The 22,729-nt window shown below is 42.0% G+C and overlaps 1 protein-coding gene across 13 annotated transcripts in view; it reads left to right on the top strand.

Annotated features, from left to right (window-relative positions):
- HERC1 (HECT and RLD domain containing E3 ubiquitin protein ligase family member 1) overlaps positions 1-22,729 on the top strand; it is a 110,350-nt gene that overhangs the window by 13,675 nt on the left and 73,946 nt on the right. For all 13 annotated transcript variants that reach the window (XM_077918958.1, XM_077918952.1, XM_077918957.1 and 10 more), the window contains 17 exons: positions 4,335-5,290; positions 7,064-7,159; positions 7,955-8,149; positions 8,353-8,664; positions 9,926-10,022; positions 11,187-11,330; positions 12,752-12,879; positions 14,088-14,232; positions 14,334-14,505; positions 14,741-14,875; positions 16,351-16,516; positions 17,219-17,344; positions 18,239-18,460; positions 19,683-19,835; positions 20,346-20,478; positions 21,332-21,523; positions 22,212-22,433. In XM_077918958.1, coding sequence (XP_077775084.1) covers positions 4,361-5,290; positions 7,064-7,159; positions 7,955-8,149; positions 8,353-8,664; positions 9,926-10,022; positions 11,187-11,330; positions 12,752-12,879; positions 14,088-14,232; positions 14,334-14,505; positions 14,741-14,875; positions 16,351-16,516; positions 17,219-17,344; positions 18,239-18,460; positions 19,683-19,835; positions 20,346-20,478; positions 21,332-21,523; positions 22,212-22,433 — 3,568 coding nt within the window. In that variant the 5' untranslated portion in view covers positions 4,335-4,360. The remainder of the gene's footprint in view (positions 1-4,334; positions 5,291-7,063; positions 7,160-7,954; positions 8,150-8,352; positions 8,665-9,925; positions 10,023-11,186; positions 11,331-12,751; positions 12,880-14,087; positions 14,233-14,333; positions 14,506-14,740; positions 14,876-16,350; positions 16,517-17,218; positions 17,345-18,238; positions 18,461-19,682; positions 19,836-20,345; positions 20,479-21,331; positions 21,524-22,211; positions 22,434-22,729) is intronic.

The following is a 22,729-nucleotide window of genomic DNA, read 5'->3' as shown; positions in this document are numbered from 1 at the left end:
CTGTAACTTTGCTTTTCTCAGTGAGGGAACCAGCAGAAGGTCCTCGGAGCTGAACCTCAATGTCCGGGCGGAACGATGGGGGTGGAGATGCTCCTTCAGGCATACTGGGCCGAGGCTGTTTAGGGCTTTAAAGGTTAGCACCAACACTTTGAATTGTGCTTGGAAGCATACTGGGAGCCAGTGAATATCCTTTAGGATCGGTGTTATATGGCCCCAGCGACCACTCCCAGTTACCAGACTAGCTGCCGCATTCTGGATTAGTTGTAGTTTCCGAGTCACCTTCAAATGTAGCCACACGTATAGTGGATTGCAGTAGTCCAAGCAGGAGATAACCAGAGCACGCACCACTTTGGTGAGACAGTTCGCAGGCAGGTGGGGTCTCAGCCTGCGTACCAGATGGAGCCGGTAGACAGCAGCCCTGGACACAGAATTGACCTGCACCTCCATGGACAGCTGCAAGTCCAAAAGACTCCCAGGCTGCGTACCTGGTCCTTCAGGGTCATGGTTACCCTGTTCAGGACCAGGGAATCCCTCAGACCCATCTGCCCCCTGTCCTTCATTTAATGGGAGGAGGTAGTTGTCTTGTTGGCTCCAGAGAATGTGAAATAGGCAATGTAGGCAAAGCAGGGTCTTCAAGGGTTATTTCAAGGAGCCTTGTAGCTGGATAAGACCAAAGGTTCATCTTGGCATATTGCCATAGTGATTAGTAGCCATTCATAGTCTTCTGGGGAACCTGTTCTTTTAGCACATGTATATAACTTTGAAAATGTCCATCTGCCTCCCATTAAAAACAAGAATTTAAGCCACCCTTATTGTCACATGTTGGCATAGGAGGCTCTGGACTGACCTGGAAAAATATTTCTGTGTTATGCAGTTTTCTGTTTTGTTTGAAAGCTTGATAACTTACATCAATAGAAATTTGATTTGGTAATAGGCCTTGCTCTGTCAGTTTGTATTTCTTAATTTTAACCAGTGTCTCTTGGTTGTAGTAGGAAGATGGAAAATGGAGTGCTATTCACAACAATATTTACTTCTTCTTTCTTCCTGTTTTTAAATAGAGCTTGTGATGAATATGTAATTATTGCACCCCAACCTCCATCTTTTGTTGATTAGTATTGGTGAGGTTTGGAAAAAGTTAGCACATTGCTATTCTGCCATTTGGTGACTATGGTTTATAAACCATAGATAGATAGATAGATAGATAGATAGATAGATAGATATTTCAAAGGCTAGCTATGTTTAGGGCATTTTGTGTATATATCTGTGTCAAGGTTGGGGCATCTCTGGCCCTCCAGATGCTGTTGGCTGGGGCTGGTATGAGTTGGAGTCCAGCATGGACAAGGATCAGGAACATAGCTGCCAACGTTTCCCTTTTTTAAAGGGAATTTCCCTTATTCCGAATAGGATTCCTCGCAAGAAAAGGAAAAGTTGACAGCTGTGATCAAGAATGACAGGAGCCATAGTTTCAACCATTCAACAGGTTCCCTACTTTCATTCATGTGTTTTAACATGTACCCAGTCCTATATTTTAATGTTAAAATATCAGATTCAAAAAAGGAATGATAAATCTCTTAGTGGGCTTTTATTTTAAAAAGGTAAAGGTACCCCTGCCCGTACGGGCCAGTCTTGACAGACTCTAGGGTTGTGCGCTCATCTCACTCTAGAGGCCGGGAGCCAGCGCTGTCCGCAGACACTTCCAGGTCACGTGGCCAGCGTGACATCGCTGCTCTGGCAAACCAGAGCCGCACACGGAAACACCGTTTACCTTCCCGCTGGTAAGCGGTCCCTATTTATCTACTTGCACCCGGGGGTGCTTTCAAACTGCTAGGTTGGCAGGCGCTGGGACCGAGCAGCGGGAGTGCACCCCGTCGTGGGGATTCGAACCGCCGACCATGCGATCGGCAAGTCCTAGGCGCTGAGGCTTTTACCCACAGCGCCACCCGCGTCCCCTTTTATTTTAGTAAACATCAATTTTAAATGAGCCAGTTATGCAAGTTTGGAATAGCTGGGGGTAGATAGAGAGCAGGCAAGATATCTGTGACCAGACAGTACATCCTTCTGACTAAATACTGAGAGAACCTACAGGAGGATGTACGGCTCTGGCACTAGATAAACACACCCAGGGCTTATTTCTAGTAGGAAGCAAACAACTTTGGTGTGTAGGGTGGGGCTTCCTTAAAAAGTATTAAAATATTTGTTTCTTCTCCTGGGGTAATAGTAACAACAACAACAACAACAACAACAACAACAACAACAACAACAACAACAACAACAACAACAACAACTTCACTCCCTTCATAGGGTGAATGAGGTCCTTTATAGCAGGAGGTTAGCAAGTAGCAGATTTCCGTGGAACTGTTGCTAAACAAGTTAAGCCGAGTGTCTTGGTGATTTGGGGCTCCAAAATCAAAAGGGAACAATTTTCAGGATTGCTTGAAAAATAAGTGCTTTTCTCCATTTGCTTGCTAAATGGAAAGAAGTCATTCTCTAGATAAGCCTTCAACAGCGTGGTGTCCTTCAGATGTTTTTGTCTTCAACTCCCATCATTCTCAGCTAGCAAAGGCTGTTGTAATTGATAGAAGAACCTTAGGAAGAGGTGGCAAGGGCTCAACTCTGGTCATGTGCAAGCAGGTAGCAAATAAAAGTATTCAGTCTCCAGCAATAATATTATGGTTAGCTGAAGGAAATCAAAATAGAGCTAAAGTAATAGTGGTTGTTAGGGACGCGGGTGGCGCTGTGGGTAAAACCTCAGCGCCTAGGACTTGCTGATCATCAGGTCGGCGGTTCGAATCCCCGCGGCGGGGTGCGCTCCCGTTGCTCGGTCCCAGCGCCTGCCAACCTAGCAGTTCGAAAGCACCCCCGGGTGCAAGTAGATAAATAGGGACCGCTTACTGGCGGGAAGGTAAACGGCGTTCTGTGTGCTGCGCTGGCTCGCCAGATGCAGCTTGTCACACTGGCCACGTGACCCAGAAGTGTCTGCAGACAGCGCTGGCCCCCGGCCTCTTAAGTGAGATGGGCGCACAACCCTAGAGTCAGACACGACTGGCCCGTACGGGCAGGGGTACCTTTACCTTTACCTTTAATAGTGGTTGTTGCTATAATTTCTTATTTTTATAGCACCATTGATGTATATGGCACTTTGTAGGGTATCAAAAGCAAAAGAACAGGTAGCGGATCCCTTGAGTCTCTTAGAATCTGGATTTGACGGTGGAAAAGACAACTGAGAGGAAAGGGGGCATATTCAGTGGGATTGAGAGAGGCAAATGCAGTTGCGTGTACTTGGTGGAGAGTTTTGAGCATTAAGAGCCAGAGAAGCCACAAAAGAAGGATGCTTTTGAGGAGGGACTCAGAAGAAGTTGCATCAAATAGAACTCCGGTGGGAGTTCTAGGCATCAGGGGCACCAAGGGAGACAAAGTGGGAGACTTGGTACCTGTTAGTCCACTCTTGGTCATTGCTTCTTTGCTTGACAGCCATGGGACTGCCAGTTGTAGGAAAGTGATAATCAAAAGTTGCTTGACTATCAGTTTTCATTTCATGGATTCATGTTTTCCTGTTGGTTCTGATTAATGGTAAACTTAAAGGAGTAGGGAAATGAATAGAGAATAGATCTATGTGTGGCTACTGGTCATAGTAACAAGGAAATTTCTGCCTTCAGAAGCATTGTTCCTCTGAACTACCAGAACCTGGAGGCAGCCTGTAGAGAAGGGTTGTTGCGTCCACACCCTTCTTGTTAGCTTCCTGGAGGCATCTGTCCAGCCATCACTAGAAGCAGGACACCAGTATGTGGTTTCATCCACCAAGCCTGTTCTTCTTTCTTTTTGCTGCAGTGGTTGTAAGCGTTGTTTAATCTTATTTTGGAAAGAGCACTATCCATGTGGTTATCCTTGTAGCTGGAGGTTATGAGAGTTTACAACTAGAAGGTGCTCTTTATTGCTACCAGTTCTGAGAACATTGCTTGCTATACTTAACAATTATAGTCCTTAAAAACCTCTTGTGAATGTGTATCTTGACCCCTTCTTTTGAGGGCATTACTGGTAGGTTTTTGAGGAACAAAATTGTGTGTGTTTATGGAAGAACCTTTGGGTAATGCTTGACATACTATCACAGCAGATTTCCCTAAAATCATGGATGAGCTTATGCTCAGCTTTAAATATCAACAATCCTTAATTCAGGGAGAACAGTGGCATGTAACATAGATCCTTTTCTCTTCAACTTTAAATAAGCATTAAGCGGATAATTTATGGACCTGCGTCCAGTGTTGATCTTTAAAAACTGGATTTTTGTACAACTAGGCCATTGTTTGTTTAATAAATATTTTCTTTTCTATTTGTAGGACTAATGGCAGGTGAATAAACCAACATGGCAGCCATGGTTCCACCAGTGAAGCTGAAATGGCTTGAACATCTAAATAGCTCTTGGATCACAGAAGATAGTGAATCTATTGCTACAAGGGAAGGAGTCTCCATCTTATATGCTAAATTAGTCAGTAATAAAGAAGTAGTACCATTGCCTCAGCAGGTTCTCTGTCTCAAAGGACCTCAACTACCAGATTTTGAACGGGAGTCCTTATCAAGCGATGAACAGGACCACTATTTGGATGCCCTTCTTAGCAGCCAGCTGGCTCTGGCTAAGATGGTGTGCTCAGACTCTCCATTTGCTGGAGCACTTCGCAAACGTTTGCTTGTGTTACAACGCATCTTTTATGCACTTTCTAATAAATATCATGATAAAGGCAAGGTGAAACAGCAGCAGCATTCTCCAGAAAGCAGTTCTGGGTCAACAGACATCCATTCCGTTAGTGAGCGGCCAAGGTCAAGTACAGACGCGCTAATAGAAATGGGGGTCCGGACTGGACTGAGCCTGTTATTTGCACTGTTACGGCAAAGCTGGATGATGCCTGCTTCAGGACCTGGTATTAGCCTTTGCAATGATGTTATCCACACTGCGATAGAGGTTGTGAGCTCTTTGCCACCTTTATCTCTAGCTAATGAAAGTAAAATCCCACCAATGGGTCTGGACTGCCTGTCTCAGGTAACAACATTTCTTAAAGGAGTAACGATTCCCAACTCTGGAGCAGATACTCTTGGACGGAGGTTAGCTTCTGAGTTGTTGCTTGGCTTGGCTGCTCAGCGTGGGTCACTTCGGTATCTGCTGGAATGGATTGAAATGGCACTAAGTGCATCAGCCGTGGTCAACACAATGGAGAAGAACAAAATGCTGCATACACAGGAGGGGATGATCAGTTTTGATTGTTTCATGAACATATTGATGCAAATGAGGCGGTCATTGGTATGTATGCAGAATGTATACTTCAAATTGATTTTTTTAATTCTTGGCTCTTACTTCCATTAACAGATTTACTGCATCATTGAGATTTATAGAAGTTTTGGAGTCCCTGTGTGCCTGGATTGGCATGAGTTATACTTAGGGCTCATCCAGACTGCATTTTATGTCATATTTCTAAGCCCAGGTCCATGCATTAAAGCTTTGTGTGTGAATTTGTTTCCCCCCCTGTTCCAGTGTTTTCCCTGGGAAAACCCACGTTTTAGTGCTAAATTGGAGCAAATGGCAGGTTTTCCATACATTGCCATTTATTCTGATTCAGTGGTAACATGATTTTTCCCAGGTAAAGCGCCAGGATGAAAAAAAAAGTGCTCTGACATGGCATTTTAAAGCACAAACCTGTGTCAGGAAAGCACAGCGCAAAAGGAAGTCTGCATGAGGCCAGAGTGGCATGACAGTATCAGGAATATCTGAACTGGGATTGATTTGTCTTTAACTTTAAAATACTTGAATATTTGTATAGGCTTTAACTTCTGTCCTTTTTATTAAACAGAAATGATAGACAATGTCAAGAGCAACTTGTAACACTGCTAAGTAGTTGTAATTATTCATTGCAAATAAAGCTAGCTGGGACAATCCAGTAATTCAATAATAAAGGATTTTAAGATTTTTGTTTTTAAAAAATACTTCCTTGAGATTTTTTCTCTGTGATACTTCTGCCCACTACTTCTGCTTATTTAGAGGAAACAAATTAAAGTTTAATTGTCTGCTCCATTCTGCTCTGAAAATTACACTTGTTAATTCAAACCTGTGATTCCCTTCACAGTACTATTTTAAAGATCCAACAAAATTGTAACTAACTTAAAAATGTTGGTAGTAGGGCTGCAAATTAAAGGCTTATTCTTAAACTATGAAATAATAATGGTTACCCACATATGTACTGTGTAGTTTCATTGCTTGGGGAGACGGGGACTCAATTGCGGTTTTATATTTTCTGTGAGATACTGGTTGGGAATAGGGAATGAGATCACACCTACTTCCTTATGTAGGCCCAATTTTCACTCCCAGTATGAAGATGTTAGGCAGACTTAAACAGAAGCATCCAGTGGCTTGAGCAAGTGGTTGCAATCCTTTCCCCCCTTCCTCATATGTACACATTTTCAACCTTGACATGCCCCTTTGTTTTGAAATGTTTGTCAAATGGCTCACTTTTCTTTGTGAGTTTCAGCTCAGTGCATGGATAAATGTATTCAACAATTGGAGGGGGATGTGTAATCTTATACAACCCCCCAGTGGTTTTAAAGAATGCAAAACTTGTGAAGTAGATTTCATTAGTAACTGGCTTGTTTTTCATTTTTCAAAAACATGAATTAAACATCTATCTTGGGGTGTTTTTGTTCTTTGCCTTTATTTTACTAGCAGGAATGCTTCTAAACTGCTCCTTTTGAGCAGCTTGGTGTATTTGGTGTATAGTTAAGAGCCTGACCTGTGACCAGGGGACTCTGAGCCAGAAGCTTCTGGGTAGCTTTAGCCCATGCCACATTGTGTGTTTGCCTTCACCTTTCTCTGTAATGTGGGGATTTTATAACCTGTCTTAAGGATGATGGCAGGAATGTGCATATGCTTATTTCAGCACTTGAGAAAGTACCAAGAAAGTAGCTGTTTTGAAGGAAACCATGTTTTTTTTGTTTTATTTAGGGAAATCGTCTAATCTTTTCATAGAGGATAAAATAACTGTGTGCAGTGACATTATTTCCTCTGTGATGTTTTACTTTGCAGGGCTCATCTGCTGATCGAAGTCAATGGAGGGAGCCAACAAGAACATCTGAAGGTTTATGCTCTCTTTACGAGGCAGCTTTGTGCCTCTTTGAGGAGGTATGTCTATCTAACCTTTAATTAAAGAGTAGTTTCTTTCTTTAAATCTGCATTCTTCAGATTGTGTATTTCTCACTCCTTTGGAAGTATGAAAATAGTCACACTGATGTTGTCCCAGTGCTTCCATGGATTTCTACCCTATATTTTGTCTTGCTGTTCACCTGAATTTCTGTCCCGCCTCTATCCAAGGCTCAAAGCATTTATGAGTTTAATAAAAGAGTAGCAGAATAAAAAATATATAAAAAAAGGAATTTCAGAGGTGAGGGCAGTCTCAGAGAACAGCTGTTGATGTGCCTGTGCTGTTTGATTTGGTCAGGAAGGTGCTCTTGGCTCATGCTGAGGGCTATGAGGAAGCAACGGAGTATAATATGTGACTCCCATTCTACAAAAGGGAAGCATGAAGTGGAAAGCTAAACAGCAGATCACAGAATTATAGAGGGAAAAGGAACCCCAAGTGCCACCTAGTCCAAGTGTTGTAATATCATAATTTCCCATCCTGGACCATCATATTTAGTTTTGTGATCAAGAACACAAGATCACAGCCCAGTGTCCTGCATCCTGTTTTCACAATGGCTAACCAGATGCCTCTGGGAAGCCTGCAAGCAGGAACTGAGGGCAGTGGCGCTCACCCCACTTGTGATTGCTAGCTGTTAGTCTTCAGAATACTGTGTGTAATTTACAGATTGGACATGTAGTCCCATTTAAATCTAGACTTGGTGCTTGAAATAAAGTGATAACATGATAGTTGAGCACAGCATTCCTTCTGTCTCTTGAAATGTATTTCTATTTTGCTAGGTTTGTCGCATGGCTTCAGACTACTCTAGGACATGCGCCAGTCCAGACAGCATTCAGACGGGTGATGCTCCTGTTGTTTCTGAGACCTGTGAAGTGTATGTTTGGGGCAGTAACAGCAGCCACCAACTTGTGGAAGGAACACAAGAGAAAATTCTTCAGCCCAAGTTGGCTCCAAGTTTTTCTGATGCTCAGACAGTGAGTGACTGGGGATTTTGTTTGTATGTGTGTTATCGGTGTAGTGAAAAAGAAGAGATGAAGCTTTCACTGTTGAAAAACTTTGTATATCACTACCAAATGTGAAAAATGCATGCTACAAGTTTGTGGTTCCTGAGCTATATATGGATCCCTTGTTCTAAATAAATTATTTTTAATGTTCTCTAATTTTCTTCCCACAATAGATTGAAGCTGGCCAGTACTGTACATTTGTAATATCTACAGATGGCTCTGTTCGAGCTTGTGGCAAAGGCAGTTATGGCAGGTTGGGACTGGGCGATTCCAACAATCAATCTACACTGAAGAAGCTGACTTTTGAGCCTCACAGATCTATCAAAAAGGTGTCATCATCTAAAGGTTCTGATGGCCACACATTAGCATTCACAACGGAAGGAGAAGTCTTCAGCTGGGGTGATGGTGACTATGGGAAATTGGGCCATGGAAATAGCTCAACGCAGAAATATCCAAAACTTATCCAGGGGCCTTTGCAAGGAAAGGTATGCTTACACAAAGGAACTGAATGGCACTTTCCTTCTTTCATAGTGTTGCTTTGGAGACTTCATGTGTTTTAGGGTTTCTTGTTATCCACTTTTGCCTTTGTCCCTTATTGCTGTGGACCATGGGGTGGAAACAGCGGAGTTCTCTCCTTTTAATCCACAGGGAGGCATAATGTTTTCCAGAATCAAGATTGAGCTGGGGGCTGGCTTAGGAGGCACCTTCCATGTCCTCTTTAGGTGTTAAGAAATGACTACCCTAACCCGGGACGCGGGTGGGGCTGTGGGTTAAACCTCAGCGCCTAGGACTTGCCGATCGCATGGTCGGCGGTTCGAATCCCCGTGGCGGGGTGCGCTCCCATTGCTCAGTCCCAGCACCTGCCAACCTAGCAGTTCGAAAGCACCCCCGGGTGCAAGTAGATAAATAGGGACTGCTTACTAGCGGGAAGGTAAACGGCGTTTCCGTGTGTGGCTCTGGATCACCAGAGCAGCTTTGTCACGCTGGCCACATGACCCGGAGGTGTCTGCGGACAGCGCTGACTCCCGGCCTCTAGAGTGAGATGAGCGCACAACCCTAGAGTCTGTCAAGACTGGCCTGTATGGGCAGGGGTACCTTTACCTTTACCTTTTTACCCTAACCCAACTGGCCTTTAAGCATGATTGGAGCTTTTGGTGCTCTCTAGAAAGCTGCAGTCATACTAATTTATTTAAAACATTTATATACTGTGGGGGAGGGGTTACAGTGAATTAGAAATACCAGAAGAAAATGTGCTTATCATAAAACCACAAAGTAGGTTATTCACTTTGTGTGAAGGCTGGCGAAAAATGTTTCCAGCTGACAATGGTGTAATGTTGGTATTGGACTTGCCACTTGAGTCAGGCCAGGCATGTAGAATGATGGTGCCAGTCATGGCTGTGAGAGTTTGGCTCTGGCATGGGGATGTTCACCTTGAGTGGATTGATGCTTGTGGCAAGCCCAAGACACCTGCTGCTTGGAGTGCAGCCATACAGAAGGATGTGTAGGGACTTTCATGTTTGGTTTGGCATTTGAGTGGTTTTTCTGAATTTGGACTGACTTCAGCTGAAATTTGAGGCTTTGTGATTAGTGGCAGTTACAAGGCCTTGGTTCAGGTCTCTCTTCCTTGTAGAGGTCACGGGGAAGGGGAGAGGAATGAGGAAAGTCTCATTGTGTCTCCTGTGTTGAAAGCAGCATTTCCAGCAACAGTTTAGTTTTAACTCTCTCTCCCCTTTGCATGCAATGCAGGTCGTGGTATGTGTGTCAGCTGGATACCGGCACAGTGCTGCTGTCACAGAAGATGGTGAATTGTATACGTGGGGCGAAGGAGACTTTGGTAGACTAGGTAATGGAAACAGTTTGACTTGCCCAGTGATTTTAGGCATATAATTAATATTTCATTGAAATAAAATCTAACGTTAAAGAAAGGTACTGGGATTTACGTAAGACAGTACAGGCGGCAACCATTTTAGGCACGTCCAATTGATGCTCAATCACTTGGGTCCTTTTGGACCCGGAAGGCGGCAAAATGAGGGTGAAACAGGGTGGGACATGCTTATAAGCATTCTGTCGACACACACCGGGGCTGGGAACAGTACCCCCATGCAAAATGGTCGCTGCCTGTACAAAATAAACTTTACTATAAACTTTTAACCAAGTAATTGGACAGAGCTAAATAGTAGCAAGACACACTTTGATTTAATGGTATACTATTTATCATGCATGTTTCTTGTATCTTTACTCATAAGTCTAGGGTTTTTATTTTTGGTGATCATTGATAGGACAGTATACACATTTAATAAATAATAATAAATTGTTAAAACTGTTTTTTGGGAGTCCAAATATTCTTCTTTCTTTGCTTCAATATGTTGCAATTGGACTCCATCTCAAACCACTGCTATTTGTTCTTTCAAAGAAATCTGAATAATACGTTTCAGATGTTCTTTCTCTCAGCTCTCCTTTCACTGCCATTCCATTCTTTCTTAACTGCATAATTTTAAAAGGCAAAATATTCCTGTTTTTATTAACTTGACTCAAAATATCTTTGTTTTGAAAAGACTATCAACTTTTGAAACCTCCAATAAATTAATTCTTTCTTCTTTATATTTCAATCACTGTCCCTATTTTCTCCCTACCAGGCATTTCATTCTCAGAGTATAATTTTTTCCTTTAGTGATAGGAGTTGTTATCTTCTTCCCAAAATGGCTTCCAGCTTTTTTAAAACTATGTTTAAGGAGTAAGCAAGTGTGATACATGTATACTGGCTCAAAGTGTTCACTAAAACAGTTCTAAACTGTTTTAATTGTGCTTTTATATGCTGTAACGTGCCGTGGATCTTCTGGTGAAGGGTGGGTAAGAGATGCTGATGCTGATGATAATAAGTGTAATGCATTCATCTTTGGTGAGAAATTTATTTTCTTTACTCCATAACCCAAGTTTTCATGTTGACAGAAATAATTATTATTTTCTTTAATGCAGAAATAATGTTTCTTTTTTCTTTCTTTCCAAGGTCATGGAGACAGCAACAGCCGTAACATTCCAACTTTAGTAAAAGATATTAGCAACGTCGGAGAGGTTTCTTGTGGCAGTTCGCACACCATAGCTTTATCCAAAGATGGGCGAACGGTTTGGTCATTTGGAGGAGGAGATAATGGTAATGTTTTTTCCATGCAATTTCTCCTAGGTCAGGGGTCTGCAACCCGCGGCTCCGGAGCCGCATGTGGCTCTTTTACACCTTTGCCGCGGCTCCGGGGCGGATACTAGCGAGGGGAGGGACACTCCCCACTGTGGCGGGCGCTGTACTGGCTGTGACGTCGCATGGGGGCGGTGCGTGCGTGAGTCATGCACCGTCCCGATGTCACCTTCTCGCCTGCTACATTGTAAGTGGCATGTACGCGGGTCACTGCATTGAAAGAGGGCATGTACGCTGGTCACTGTTTTGAAGGGGAGTGAAGAACACACACACACAAAAAGGTAACTTGTTAATTTAACGTTTATTTCTATGAGGAGGAGTAATTCTGAGGGGTCAAACAAAGAAATAATTTAAAAAAGGTTATTTTTATAATGACGAGTTTTGCGGCTCCCAGTTTTTTTTTCTTCGGAAACGGGTCCAAGTGGCTCTTTTTGTCTTAAAGGTTGCAGACCCCTGTCCTAGGTTGTGCTTGAGATTGTACAGAACATCATCTGTTAAGGGCATGGTGGGGGCAGAAGGTCCATAAAACCTCCGCTTCCATGTTCTGTCTTGTTCTGCCTTTCTGGCCATATTCAAGTGCAGAAAAAGCCAATGACTGCATTTGGATGGTCGCCCATGGTTTCAGAAAACATGTTTGACAAAGTGGTGACCATTTGCTGTAGTCACATGCTCCTTTCTCACCCTACTCTTCCTTTCCTATCTTCACACACCAGCTTGTGCTAGGCCTATTTGTGTCTAAACTGGGGGACTCTGGCAATTTCAGCTAATATCCTGGCTGGTTATCCTGGTTTGTTATCTCAGTTCAATCCATAGTTTCCTGGTTTGACCATGAGAGGCTACTCTGACTTGATGAAGCCAGGATCTTGCATTCCCACATTCAAGTGTAACATGGCTTGATATAAGCCTGGGTGTGGGAGGAACATGCTGTTGCAGCTTCATAAGCCATGGTTTATGGAGCTGTGGATCATGGTCCAAACTTCTGTTATTACGATGCTTAGGTCTGCAGGCTTTGTTTGTGAAGGCTCCTCTCACAACTCTCTCTCTCTCTCTCTCTCTCTCTCTCTCTCTCTCTCTGTGTGTGTGTGTGTGTGTGTGTGTGTGTGTGTGTTGCTGGCGTGGGAGAAGATTGTGTGGTCTCTTTGAGTTTATGGATTGTGCCCTAAATCAGTAAACTAGTATGTAGTAATAATTCATGTTCTTATATGTATTTGGAGAGGTTTCTTTGTTAAATTGTAGCTGTGATGATAAATTTTGTATGCAGTTCACTTTAAATATTTCCAGTTTAAAACTGTAGATTATGTTAGATTTGTGGTCATTGAATGGCCCAAGAGGTGCAGGAGGCAACATAAACATTATTGATCTCTTGTGTATGATTCCAACAGGCAAACTTGGTCATGGTGACACCAACAGAGTGTACAAACCTAAAGTTATAGAAGCCCTACAGGGAATGTTCATTCGGAAAGTTTGTGCAGGAAGTCAGTCTTCACTTGCTCTAACCTCAACGGGGCAGGTAAGATGAGAGCAGCATTGCCAATTTCACAAAAGTTCCTAGCCCAGAAACCATTCTTAATATCCATTTGTAACAGTGCAAGTCATTTGTGGTTTATCAGCAGTCTGAGGAAAAAAGAAAATTAATTAAGTAAGTTTACAAATGTTTCACTGCCTACTCACTGTAGGCAAGGGAGTGTTTACAAATTTGACAATACGACATTTGTGTTTTGCTGTACTTCTTCCTTTGTTGTGTGTTTTTATACTTTAAAAGTAGACAAAGTGATATACAGTGGTACCTTGGTTTTCAGATATCTCTGTTGCCAAATGTTTCGGTTTTCAAACGCCAAAAACCCAGAAGTAAATGCTTCCATTTTCGAACTCGCCTCGGAAGTCGAATGGCTTCTGCTGCGTGTATCTGTTGTTTTTCACAATTTTCTCTAATGACTTGGCAAACTGCCTTTTGCGCCTCTGTTTTCGAACATTTTGGAAGTCGAATGGTCTTCTGGAATGTATTACGTTCGAAAACCGAGGTTCCACTGTATTAAAAAAAAATCAAAGAATAGAAAGTAAAGTCTTAAAATACAGTGGTCCCTCCAGTTGCGCACAGGATCCGTTCCAGAGCTCTGGTTGGATCCCAAGGTGTACGTATCCGGAGGTGCTGCTTCTGCGTATGTGTGCAGGGCGAAACCTGGAAAAATACTTCCGGGTTTGCCACGCACGTATCCTGAAGGATACGTAACCAGAGGTGAACATAAGTAGAGGTTCCACTGTATTGCAGTCTAATAAAACTCACATCCTAAATAACAGCTGTGTGCACATGGTTGATATCTAACATCCTTTCAAAGGGAAACATTGTTGAAACCTTAGATTTTCCTGTAAGAACTCGTAAGAGAAAACGGTCAGCCTCTACTTCAGTGGTGAAGAATGAAAAAGAATGTAGTTTGGTGCTATGTGGATTTTATTGATTGTAGATAGAAATTATGAATCACCACCTCCCAAACCTAGCAGTTGCTTGCAGTATTCCCAGTAGGCAAACTGAAAGCTATGCCCAGAGGGTCTTTTTACTTTGCTTCACTTCATTTTGGTTGCAGTACTCTGTGCTTACACAGGATGCCCATGAGGAGTTCTCTCTTTAACAGTGTGACAATCCTAACCGGATTGCAGATGGGGCTTTTGGACTAATAACAATGATATTTTGTGTATTAAATTCTGTATATTTTGATCCAGGTGTACGCTTGGGGCTGTGGTGCATGTCTAGGATGTGGGTCTTCAGAAGCTACAGCGCTCAGGCCCAAGCTGATTGAAGAGCTGGCTGCAACGCGGATAGTGGATATTTCAATTGGGGACAGCCACTGTTTGGCACTTTCTCATGGTAAACTATAATGTAATACTAAAGCTTATTATGGCAAATACACATTGGTTTTCAAGTGTGTTCAAAACTGTTATTATTACTATTACTTGTTTTTTGTTTAGATAATGAAGTTTATGCTTGGGGTAACAATTCCATGGGACAGTGTGGCCAAGGGAACTCCACAGGTCCCATTACAAAACCAAAGAAAGTGAGTGGCTTAGATGGAGTAGCAATTCAGCAGATTTCAGCTGGAACATCCCATAGTCTTGCCTGGACAGCCCTTCCCAGAGACAGGTAAGTAATTATATACTGATAATAACCAAACCATTTAACGTTTATGCATACCTAATGGAATGGATCTTGGATCCATCACGTGAGGATGCCTTTGAATCACAATGCTTTGTGCTTAACCAGATCCCCTCACTTATATATTCTTGGCAAGAAGAGCTGTTCTGTTTTTAATGAGTCATTATTTATTTTGATTGATGTTTAATTTTTGCTCCATGGTCATCTTTTATTTGATTTGCAGACAAGTTGTTGCCTGGCACAGACCATACTGTGTGGATCTTGAAGAAAGTACCTTCTCCCACCTCCGTTCTTTCCTTGAGCAGTATTGTGACAAAATCAACAGTGAAATTCCTCCTCTTCCTTTCCCATCCTCAAGGTATTTGTTTATGTGGCATATATGCTATCCTGTTGATTTTTTATATATTATTATTATTATTATTATTATTATTATTATTATTATTGGCACATTCATACATGGAAAGTCTCGGCTTGCATTTCCAGAATGAGAGTTCAGATTTGTGCAACAGTACTAGGCCTGGGCAATATATATCAATATATCATCCAAAACTGGTTTGAAATCAATATAGTTTTATCAGTCATAATTTTGACATGACAATATATCACGGATCATGATATGTGTGTGTCCGTGTCGTGTGTGTGCTATGCAAAAATCACACTGTGGGGAAACCATGAAGGCAGTCAGTGCTTCTCTTGATTCCTGCAACCCCTGTTAACTGCCAGCTCATCTCTCCCCTGCCTTATGCAGGGGTCATCAAATCACAAGAGCAGACACCGGCAAAAATCATGATGCAGGAAAAACTGTGAAGCTAGCCAGTGCTTCTGCATAACGCCATCCTTATTTCAGACATCATGATATATTGGTTCAGTTACCTCTGGAAGCAGCTCTGCAGTTGAAACCTCCCATTTGGTGGGATTTGCCATCAAATGCTTGCGCCTGTGTGGATCTTTCCTTCACTTTTAATATGGTGTTGGTTGCCAAGGGCAATTGGAAGGGTTCTTTCAGTTTTACTGTAGCTCTTTACGTCAGGCTGGATGGAAGGACCAATGAGTCAGCTTATTTCTGGGAAAAAGGAAAAACTAACAACATTTGATCATCTCTGTATGCAAAGTCTTAGAAACTTCTTCAACTGTAAAGTCTCTCTCCTCTTAAAACTCATTTTCAGGGTATTGGCATTTAGATGTTTGTAGGGGAAACATTTAAACCCTCAACTCAAGAAAATTAATCTGAAAATACAATTGAAACTATATATATACATTTAATCAGAGGTGTTCTTTCTTTATGATAAACATTATTACCAAACTTAAGCATAATGCATAACAATATTTCACTGGGTGCAGCAGTGGATATACTGCTCTGTCACATCCCACTGCTGCCCAGCTGGTGTTAGGTTTGCTACGATAACGAATTAAAATAACAATAAAGTAATAACCAATGCAAAATCATTCTTAAGCAAAGCAGTTAAAATCAGCAGCAGATAAAACCAAATAAACAGCAGAAGAAAAGCCAGTCTCAGCAGAACAGCAGAAAAGCCACAAGCCAAAGGCACACTGAAACAAAAAGGCTTTGTTTCTCCTGAATGCTAAAAGCAAAGGGTCCTGGTGGGTTTTCATGGGGTGTGTTCCTCATTGTCTGTGCTGTTGCTGAGCCCTGAATGTTGTTTGGTTGTATTGTGACAGTTACTCCAACTAAACCATTGTAAGACTATTGTGATATGTGAAACTGTTTGTTCAGATGCTGGGCATGAGTACTGTAGAAGGGAAAATGTACCTGATAGCAATAATTGGAGATCACAGGTAAGCCTGGGTTAATGGCAATCCCTTGTTTTTCAGGGAGCATCACAATTTCCTGAAGTTGTGTCTGAAGCTGCTCTCTAACCACCTTGCTCTTGCATTAGCTGGCGGAGTAGCTACAAGCATACTTGGAAGGCAGGCTGGCCCGCTTCGGAATTTATTGTTTAGATTGATGGACTCTTCTGTTCCAGATGAAATACAGGAGGTAAATCTCCAAAGTGAACCACACTTGCTTGTGTTTTTAGGTTGTGTGCTCTATTAATTCAAGTTGGGAAGGCAGTCTAAAAATCTGACACCTAGAAACTCAGATCAATATTCTGCCACAAGTTCTCTAACTTACCTGACTGTTTTATCACACTCTGTTAAGCTGAAACTAAAGTGTGTGTGTCCACAGCTTTGTTCCCAAAGCAACACGCACTCACAATCACCCTCCAACTTAGGGAATTCCCAAAGTTTGTTAAAATACAAAAATACTTACACATAACTGCTCCTGCACCCCGTTGTACACCGAATGCTTACTCTTGTGCAGGAGAACTGTTCAACAGTGGAACAGTCTCGCTCAGGAGGTTGTGGGCTGTCCTCCATTGGATGTCTTTAAGCAGAGATTGGATGGCCATCTGTGATTGATGCTTTAGTTGAGATTCCTGCATTGTAGGGTTTGGACTAGATGATCCTTGGGGTCCCTTCCAACTCCTCAATTCTATGATTCCAGGAGATAAGGAAGGAAGTAAATGTTGCAGAGCTTATAGCAGTTAATGGGCATCTAGTCTTTTCAGTTGATACATTGAAACTAGTGTGCAGAGTGGGTGCAGAGCTATAATTTCAAAATGCATAAGGTGAAATGTTTCAAAAATGCTTTCCAGGGTAAGTTGAAATAGTCTCAGCAACCTCTCATTCCACTTCTTAGGTTGTAATTGAAACTCTGTCAGTTGGAGCCACAATGCTACTGCCTCCATTGAGAGAGAGGATGGAATTGCTGCATTCCCTTCTACCCCAAGGTCCTGACAGATGGGAGAGCCTGTCAAAGGGCCAGGTAAAAAGTCTCTTGGAATTAGCATTTGCTTGAACATGCTTCCATAGTAGCCACTACAGAGGATAACATGGTGTTATTCGGCTGAGGACATAAATCCTATGCTGCTGTGTAGTGTGTAGGTTGGGGATAAGTAAGCAAAAAAATCCTCATTTTGTTTCCAGAGTAAGATGTAATTATGTGGGTCAGAGGGACAATGGGTGACTTTGCTGGTGGCCAATTGAGGGATATCACACAACAGGATGCTGGACTGAAGACTCTAGCAGGCTGGGCGAGGGGAGTAGTATTGGAACTGTGCTCCCATTCTGAAGCTGTTCTCTACACCGCTACTAGGAACAAGGTGGGGCTTCTGAATAAAGAGTTTTACTGGACAAGTTTGATACAAATATCGTCTAGTTGTGATACAGAGAAATGTATCTTTGTTTTTTCTTAAACCATTATGAGATCCTACTCTGGGACAATCGCTTAAACCATAGTTTGGCAGTTCAGATGTAATTGCTAACTATGGTTTGAATGATACAGAAACAAAGAAGCTTGTGAAAGAAAGCACAGTTATATTTCTTCTTCAAGCGCATAGTTACTTTCCTATTTATAGAATTAATTTTGCTATTTTCAGTCCACTATAAGAACAAGTTACATTTACCAGTATTATGTCCCAATCATTCAAAACATTAGTTTAACATTGCTAAATATGATACACTAATTATATTACTTGCATACAGTGACAATATATAAATTAAGTCCTATCTGGTTGCCCATTATATTCCAGTTTGCCCTTCGATCCTGAACAAGTTTCATGTTCATGAAAATAAAACATTTTCATGTTGATTTTCTAATTGGGTTTTTCTCTCTTAAGAATTATAAATGAAGAAAATTCCCTATTTTTTATTTTTTCAGAGAATGCAATTGGATATTATTCTGACGAGTTTGCAGGACCATACTCATGTAGCCTCCTTGCTTGGCTATAGCTCACCATCTGATGCTCCAGATGTTTCCTCACTCTGTATTGCCTATGGGACTATTGCTGATCCAACATATGATGTCCAGAGTAATCATCCAGATACTCATCTGGCTGAAATTTTAATGAAGACCCTTCTGCGAAATTTAGGATTTTATACAGTAAGCTTAGAATTTGAATTTTATATCTGAATACCAATTAAGTTGGAATTGTTTTATACAGTGGTTCCCAATTGGTGATCTGCGGACCTCCTGGGGTCTGTGGCACCATTCACATAACAAAAACTTCCATAGTGATGTCAAATTTTTCAAAAGTAGGGGATCCATGGCTTGACTTTTGAAAAATGGGGGTGGGGTGGGGTCCTACAGTACTTAACCAATTGGAAACTTGATTTAATACAACAAACTAGGACAGAGGTGAATTGGAAAGGGATTTGCCCATTCCAGAAACGCCCTCACTTTACAGTAATGTTCAGTGGGGACTATAAACTATGCAACAACCATACCCATTCAGAGTGAGGGGTGCAAGTAATTGTCCTCACTCTGAATTGGCTTTTTGACATTGCCATGTAGTCATATCCAACTATATACCGTGGTACTTCGGGTTACATACACTTCAGGTTACATACGCTTCAGGTTACAGACTCCGCTAACCAGAAATAGTACCTCGGGTTAAGAACTTTGCTTCAGGATGAGAACAGAAATCGTGCTCCGGTGGCGCGGCAGCAGCAGGAGGCCCCATTAGCCAAAGTGGTGCTTCAGGTTAAGAACAGTTTCAGGTTAAGAACGGACCTCCGGAAGGAATTAAGTACTTAACCCGAGGTACCACTGTAGTGCTGCAGTATCATTGCTCTGACTACATGATTCCTGATTGGCTAGAATCATGTTGCCAGCACAAATATGACAATATTCTTTAAAAATTGTGTTGAAGCAGTTGTCAATAGAGGCACAAACCTGGCGTGAAAAGTTTTATGTTCTTGAAAACTCATTTTTATATGCAGAAGCTACCAGCTGCTTGGTCCTTTCTTTCTTTAGTCAGCTCCTTTTTAAAGTTGCGTATTAGTTGGATTTCTTTCAGACTCTTCTTCCTTCAGCTTATTTGGGAGCAAAACTGAAACTTTTAGTTATTACTGGAAACTACCAGTGGCTTTCCATTAACAAAAGCATAGGGTTGTATCTAATGCTAGTCCTAGACCCATTGAAGTTAATAAACATGACTAACTTAAGTCCATGGATCTTTCACTTTGACTGGGACTTAATTGAATACAACCCATAGTTTATAATATTCTGAGTAAGAGGAGCCAGGTTGAAGTTGCCTAGGCATAAAAATAAGAAAGATGAGAATGCTATGGAAGTGTACATGATTATTCTTGTAACTGTCTAGGATCAAGCATTTGGGGAGCTGGAAAAGAACAGTGACAAATTTTTACTTGGAACATCATCATCAGAAAACAGCCAGCCCGCTCATCTACATGAGCTGTTGTGTTCCCTGCAGAAACAACTTCTGGCATATTGTCATATCAACAGTGTTAGTGAGGTTAGTGCTGTGACTTTTCATATGTATTGATGAGTATACTTGCTCCATAATGGGTGGAACAAAAAGGACCAATAAGGATATTTGGCTCTGACTTTTAGAAATCTGATTCTGTGAACAGAAGTTCATCATTCCCTCCTATTTTCAGTGTTCAGAGGTAAGTGGTGATGCTTATGCAGCCAAAACAACACAATTCACGCGCAAGAGGGAAGTATTAGCAAGTTCAGGGAAAACCCAAGATTTGCAGTACAAAAAAACTTCTTTTTTTTAAACCTAGGGGGAGAACCCTGCCCAAATCATCCCAGCGAGAACTGATCATACTCAGTGGCAAGAGAATGGTGCCTAGCTTTTAGAGGGGGAAATGGAGAAATTGTGTGGGAGGCAAAGTAATGGAATGGAGTCTCCAGGAGTAGGGCCATAGCTAGTTGGCTTGAACCCTAAACTCCATGCTGTAACATATTGTTGCAGGTTTCCATTTGTAAAGTATATTTAGAATGTTTCTTTTGTTCCCAGAATTCAAGTAGTGTGTCGCTCCTGCACAAGCACCTTCAACTTCTACTGCCTCATGCTACAGATATCTATTCCCGCTCTGCTACTTTGCTGAAGGAGAGTTCTTGGAATGGTAGTGTTGGGGAAAAACTAAGAGGTGTGTCTCTTACTTATTAGATCATGCGTAATATAAGGAATGTGAGCAGCAGAACCGAACAAGTTTGTTTTTTAAATGAGTCCATTTGCTGCTCAGGTTTTTTGCCAGTTGTCTCTTCTTTTGCCAGATCTTGTACTGGTATATTTAGATGTCTTTGCAATCTGAGAATTTAGGTATCAACTCTTAGAAGGAAATACAACAAAACAGCACATGTCTTTCAAGACCTCTTCCTCCCCTTTCCACTCCTTTTTGGGAGTTCTCTGGGTGGCTTCCATCATAAATGCAAGTTATACAGTTACCCTAAAGGCAGTAAAAAGGCAACAGAAAAAAGCAGCAGTGAATAAACCAGAATAGGGGGTGCACACCAAAAAGCGGGGGGCAGTGGTCAAGCCAAAAGATCTTTACGGGTTGACTTAAGACTATCCAGGAGGGGAAGAGGTGAATTTCTCTGGCAAGAAGTTCCACATTGTGGCACTTCTATAGAAAGGCCCTTGCCCTCATTCCCACCAACAGCACCTCAGATTGTGGTGCAGTGGGGAACACAGAAGAGTCTTTCCTGCGGGCCACAGTGAATGGGCAGGATATAGCCTGTCAAGTCAGTATAAATTAAAATGGCTCCATGAACCTACCCTTGTTTGGGAACTACATTCAGTTTTGGAGACCCTCATTATCCCTTTGCCACAGAGCGGGGTAACAAATAACAATAAGAATCTCACAAAGATTTATATTGCAATACAGTTGTTAGTCTTTAAGATGCCACATCATTTGCTGCTGTTGAAAAATCCAACCATTTTGGAAAAGGTTACCCTTTTGGAATTTATTAATGAAGTTATCATTTCCCCCTCCATTGCAGATGTAATTTATGTCTCTGCAGCCGGAAGCATGCTTTGCCAAATTGTCAATTCCTTGCTCTTACTGCCTGTATCAGTAGCCCGACCTTTATTGAGCTATCTGCTGGATCTGTTGCCACCTCTGGATCGCCTTAACAGACTGTTGCCAGCTGCTGTTCTCTTAGAAGATCAGGAGTTACAGTGGCCTCTTCATGGTAAGGCATTCAGTGCAGTACTTCTGCCTTCTGAAAGATAGGAATTGTAGAATGCAAATATGCTTTATGAATTTTGGGTAAAATGTGTTGTTCCCCTGAACTTACATTGGTTTATATGCCCGCTCCCCCCCCCCCATTTTTCTATGGTTAGCCCTCACCAGAAACAGCATCACCTCACAGTATGCTTTCACAGAGGTTAAGCTCTAGGACTTCTGTGATGCCTAAAAAGTAATCTGGAGGCCCAGTTGGCTAATTGATGCTGCTATACCTACCACCTTTGTTAACGCGAGCACCAGCCCCTTGGGAATTAGCCTTGTTTTTTCCTAATCAGACCCCTGGTACATTTTGCGTACCAGGGCATTTTAAGGAGTATTTTTTAACCACTTTGGACATTACTAAGGAGTTTTCTCTGAAATGAATTCTTCAATTTAGGTCATGTGCCTTCAAATGTTTTTCATCCTGATCTTCATTCAGCTCAGTGGAGGTAACTGTATGTGAATGAATACATCCATAGGTTGTTTCCTGCCACTGAAATGGGTGAGGAATTTGTTTTGGGAGCTTGTGTAGACACTGGAACTTGCATGCTCAGTACAGATCACAGGATGGGTGGGTGGGCTTGCATAATCTATCAAAACATCTTGGCTCAGAAAAAATTGACTATTAATATTTCAGCTATTAATATTTCTAGGTGGACCTGAACTGGTTGATCCAGCTGGGGTGCCCTTACCACAGCCTGCACAGTCATGGGTGTGGCTAGTTGACCTTGAGAGAACTGTGGCTCTGCTTATTGGACGCTGTCTTGGTGGAATGCTTCAAGGATCACCTGTGTCACCGGAAGAGCAAGATACTGCTTATTGGTTGAAAACACCACTGTTTAGTGATGGAGTTGAAATGGACATTCCCCAGTTAGGTAATCAATTCAACTGCTTTATTGATGTGTGAATAAGTGGACACACATGTGGATGCAGCGTTGTGGTTTGTTAGAATAATTATCTTGCTGACCCAGTCCAAAAGTCCATCTAGTTCAGCATCCTGTCTCTTCAGAGTGGGCAGCCAGATGTATCTGAGAATCTCACAAGAGGACCAGGGAATTTCTGGCTTTAAAACCCCAAAAGGCAGGGCTTTAGGGAGAGTTCCACATGAGAGGGATGGTTCAGTGGGTGAGAAAGTGATGGGCTTGCAAAATTTCAAACTTTGGGTGTGTTT

The sequence above is a fragment of the Podarcis muralis genome, chromosome 14 (assembly GCF_964188315.1).
Source record: "Podarcis muralis chromosome 14, rPodMur119.hap1.1, whole genome shotgun sequence".
Taxonomy (NCBI): domain Eukaryota; kingdom Metazoa; phylum Chordata; class Lepidosauria; order Squamata; family Lacertidae; genus Podarcis; species Podarcis muralis.
This window is presented reverse-complemented; position numbering and strand designations above follow the sequence as displayed.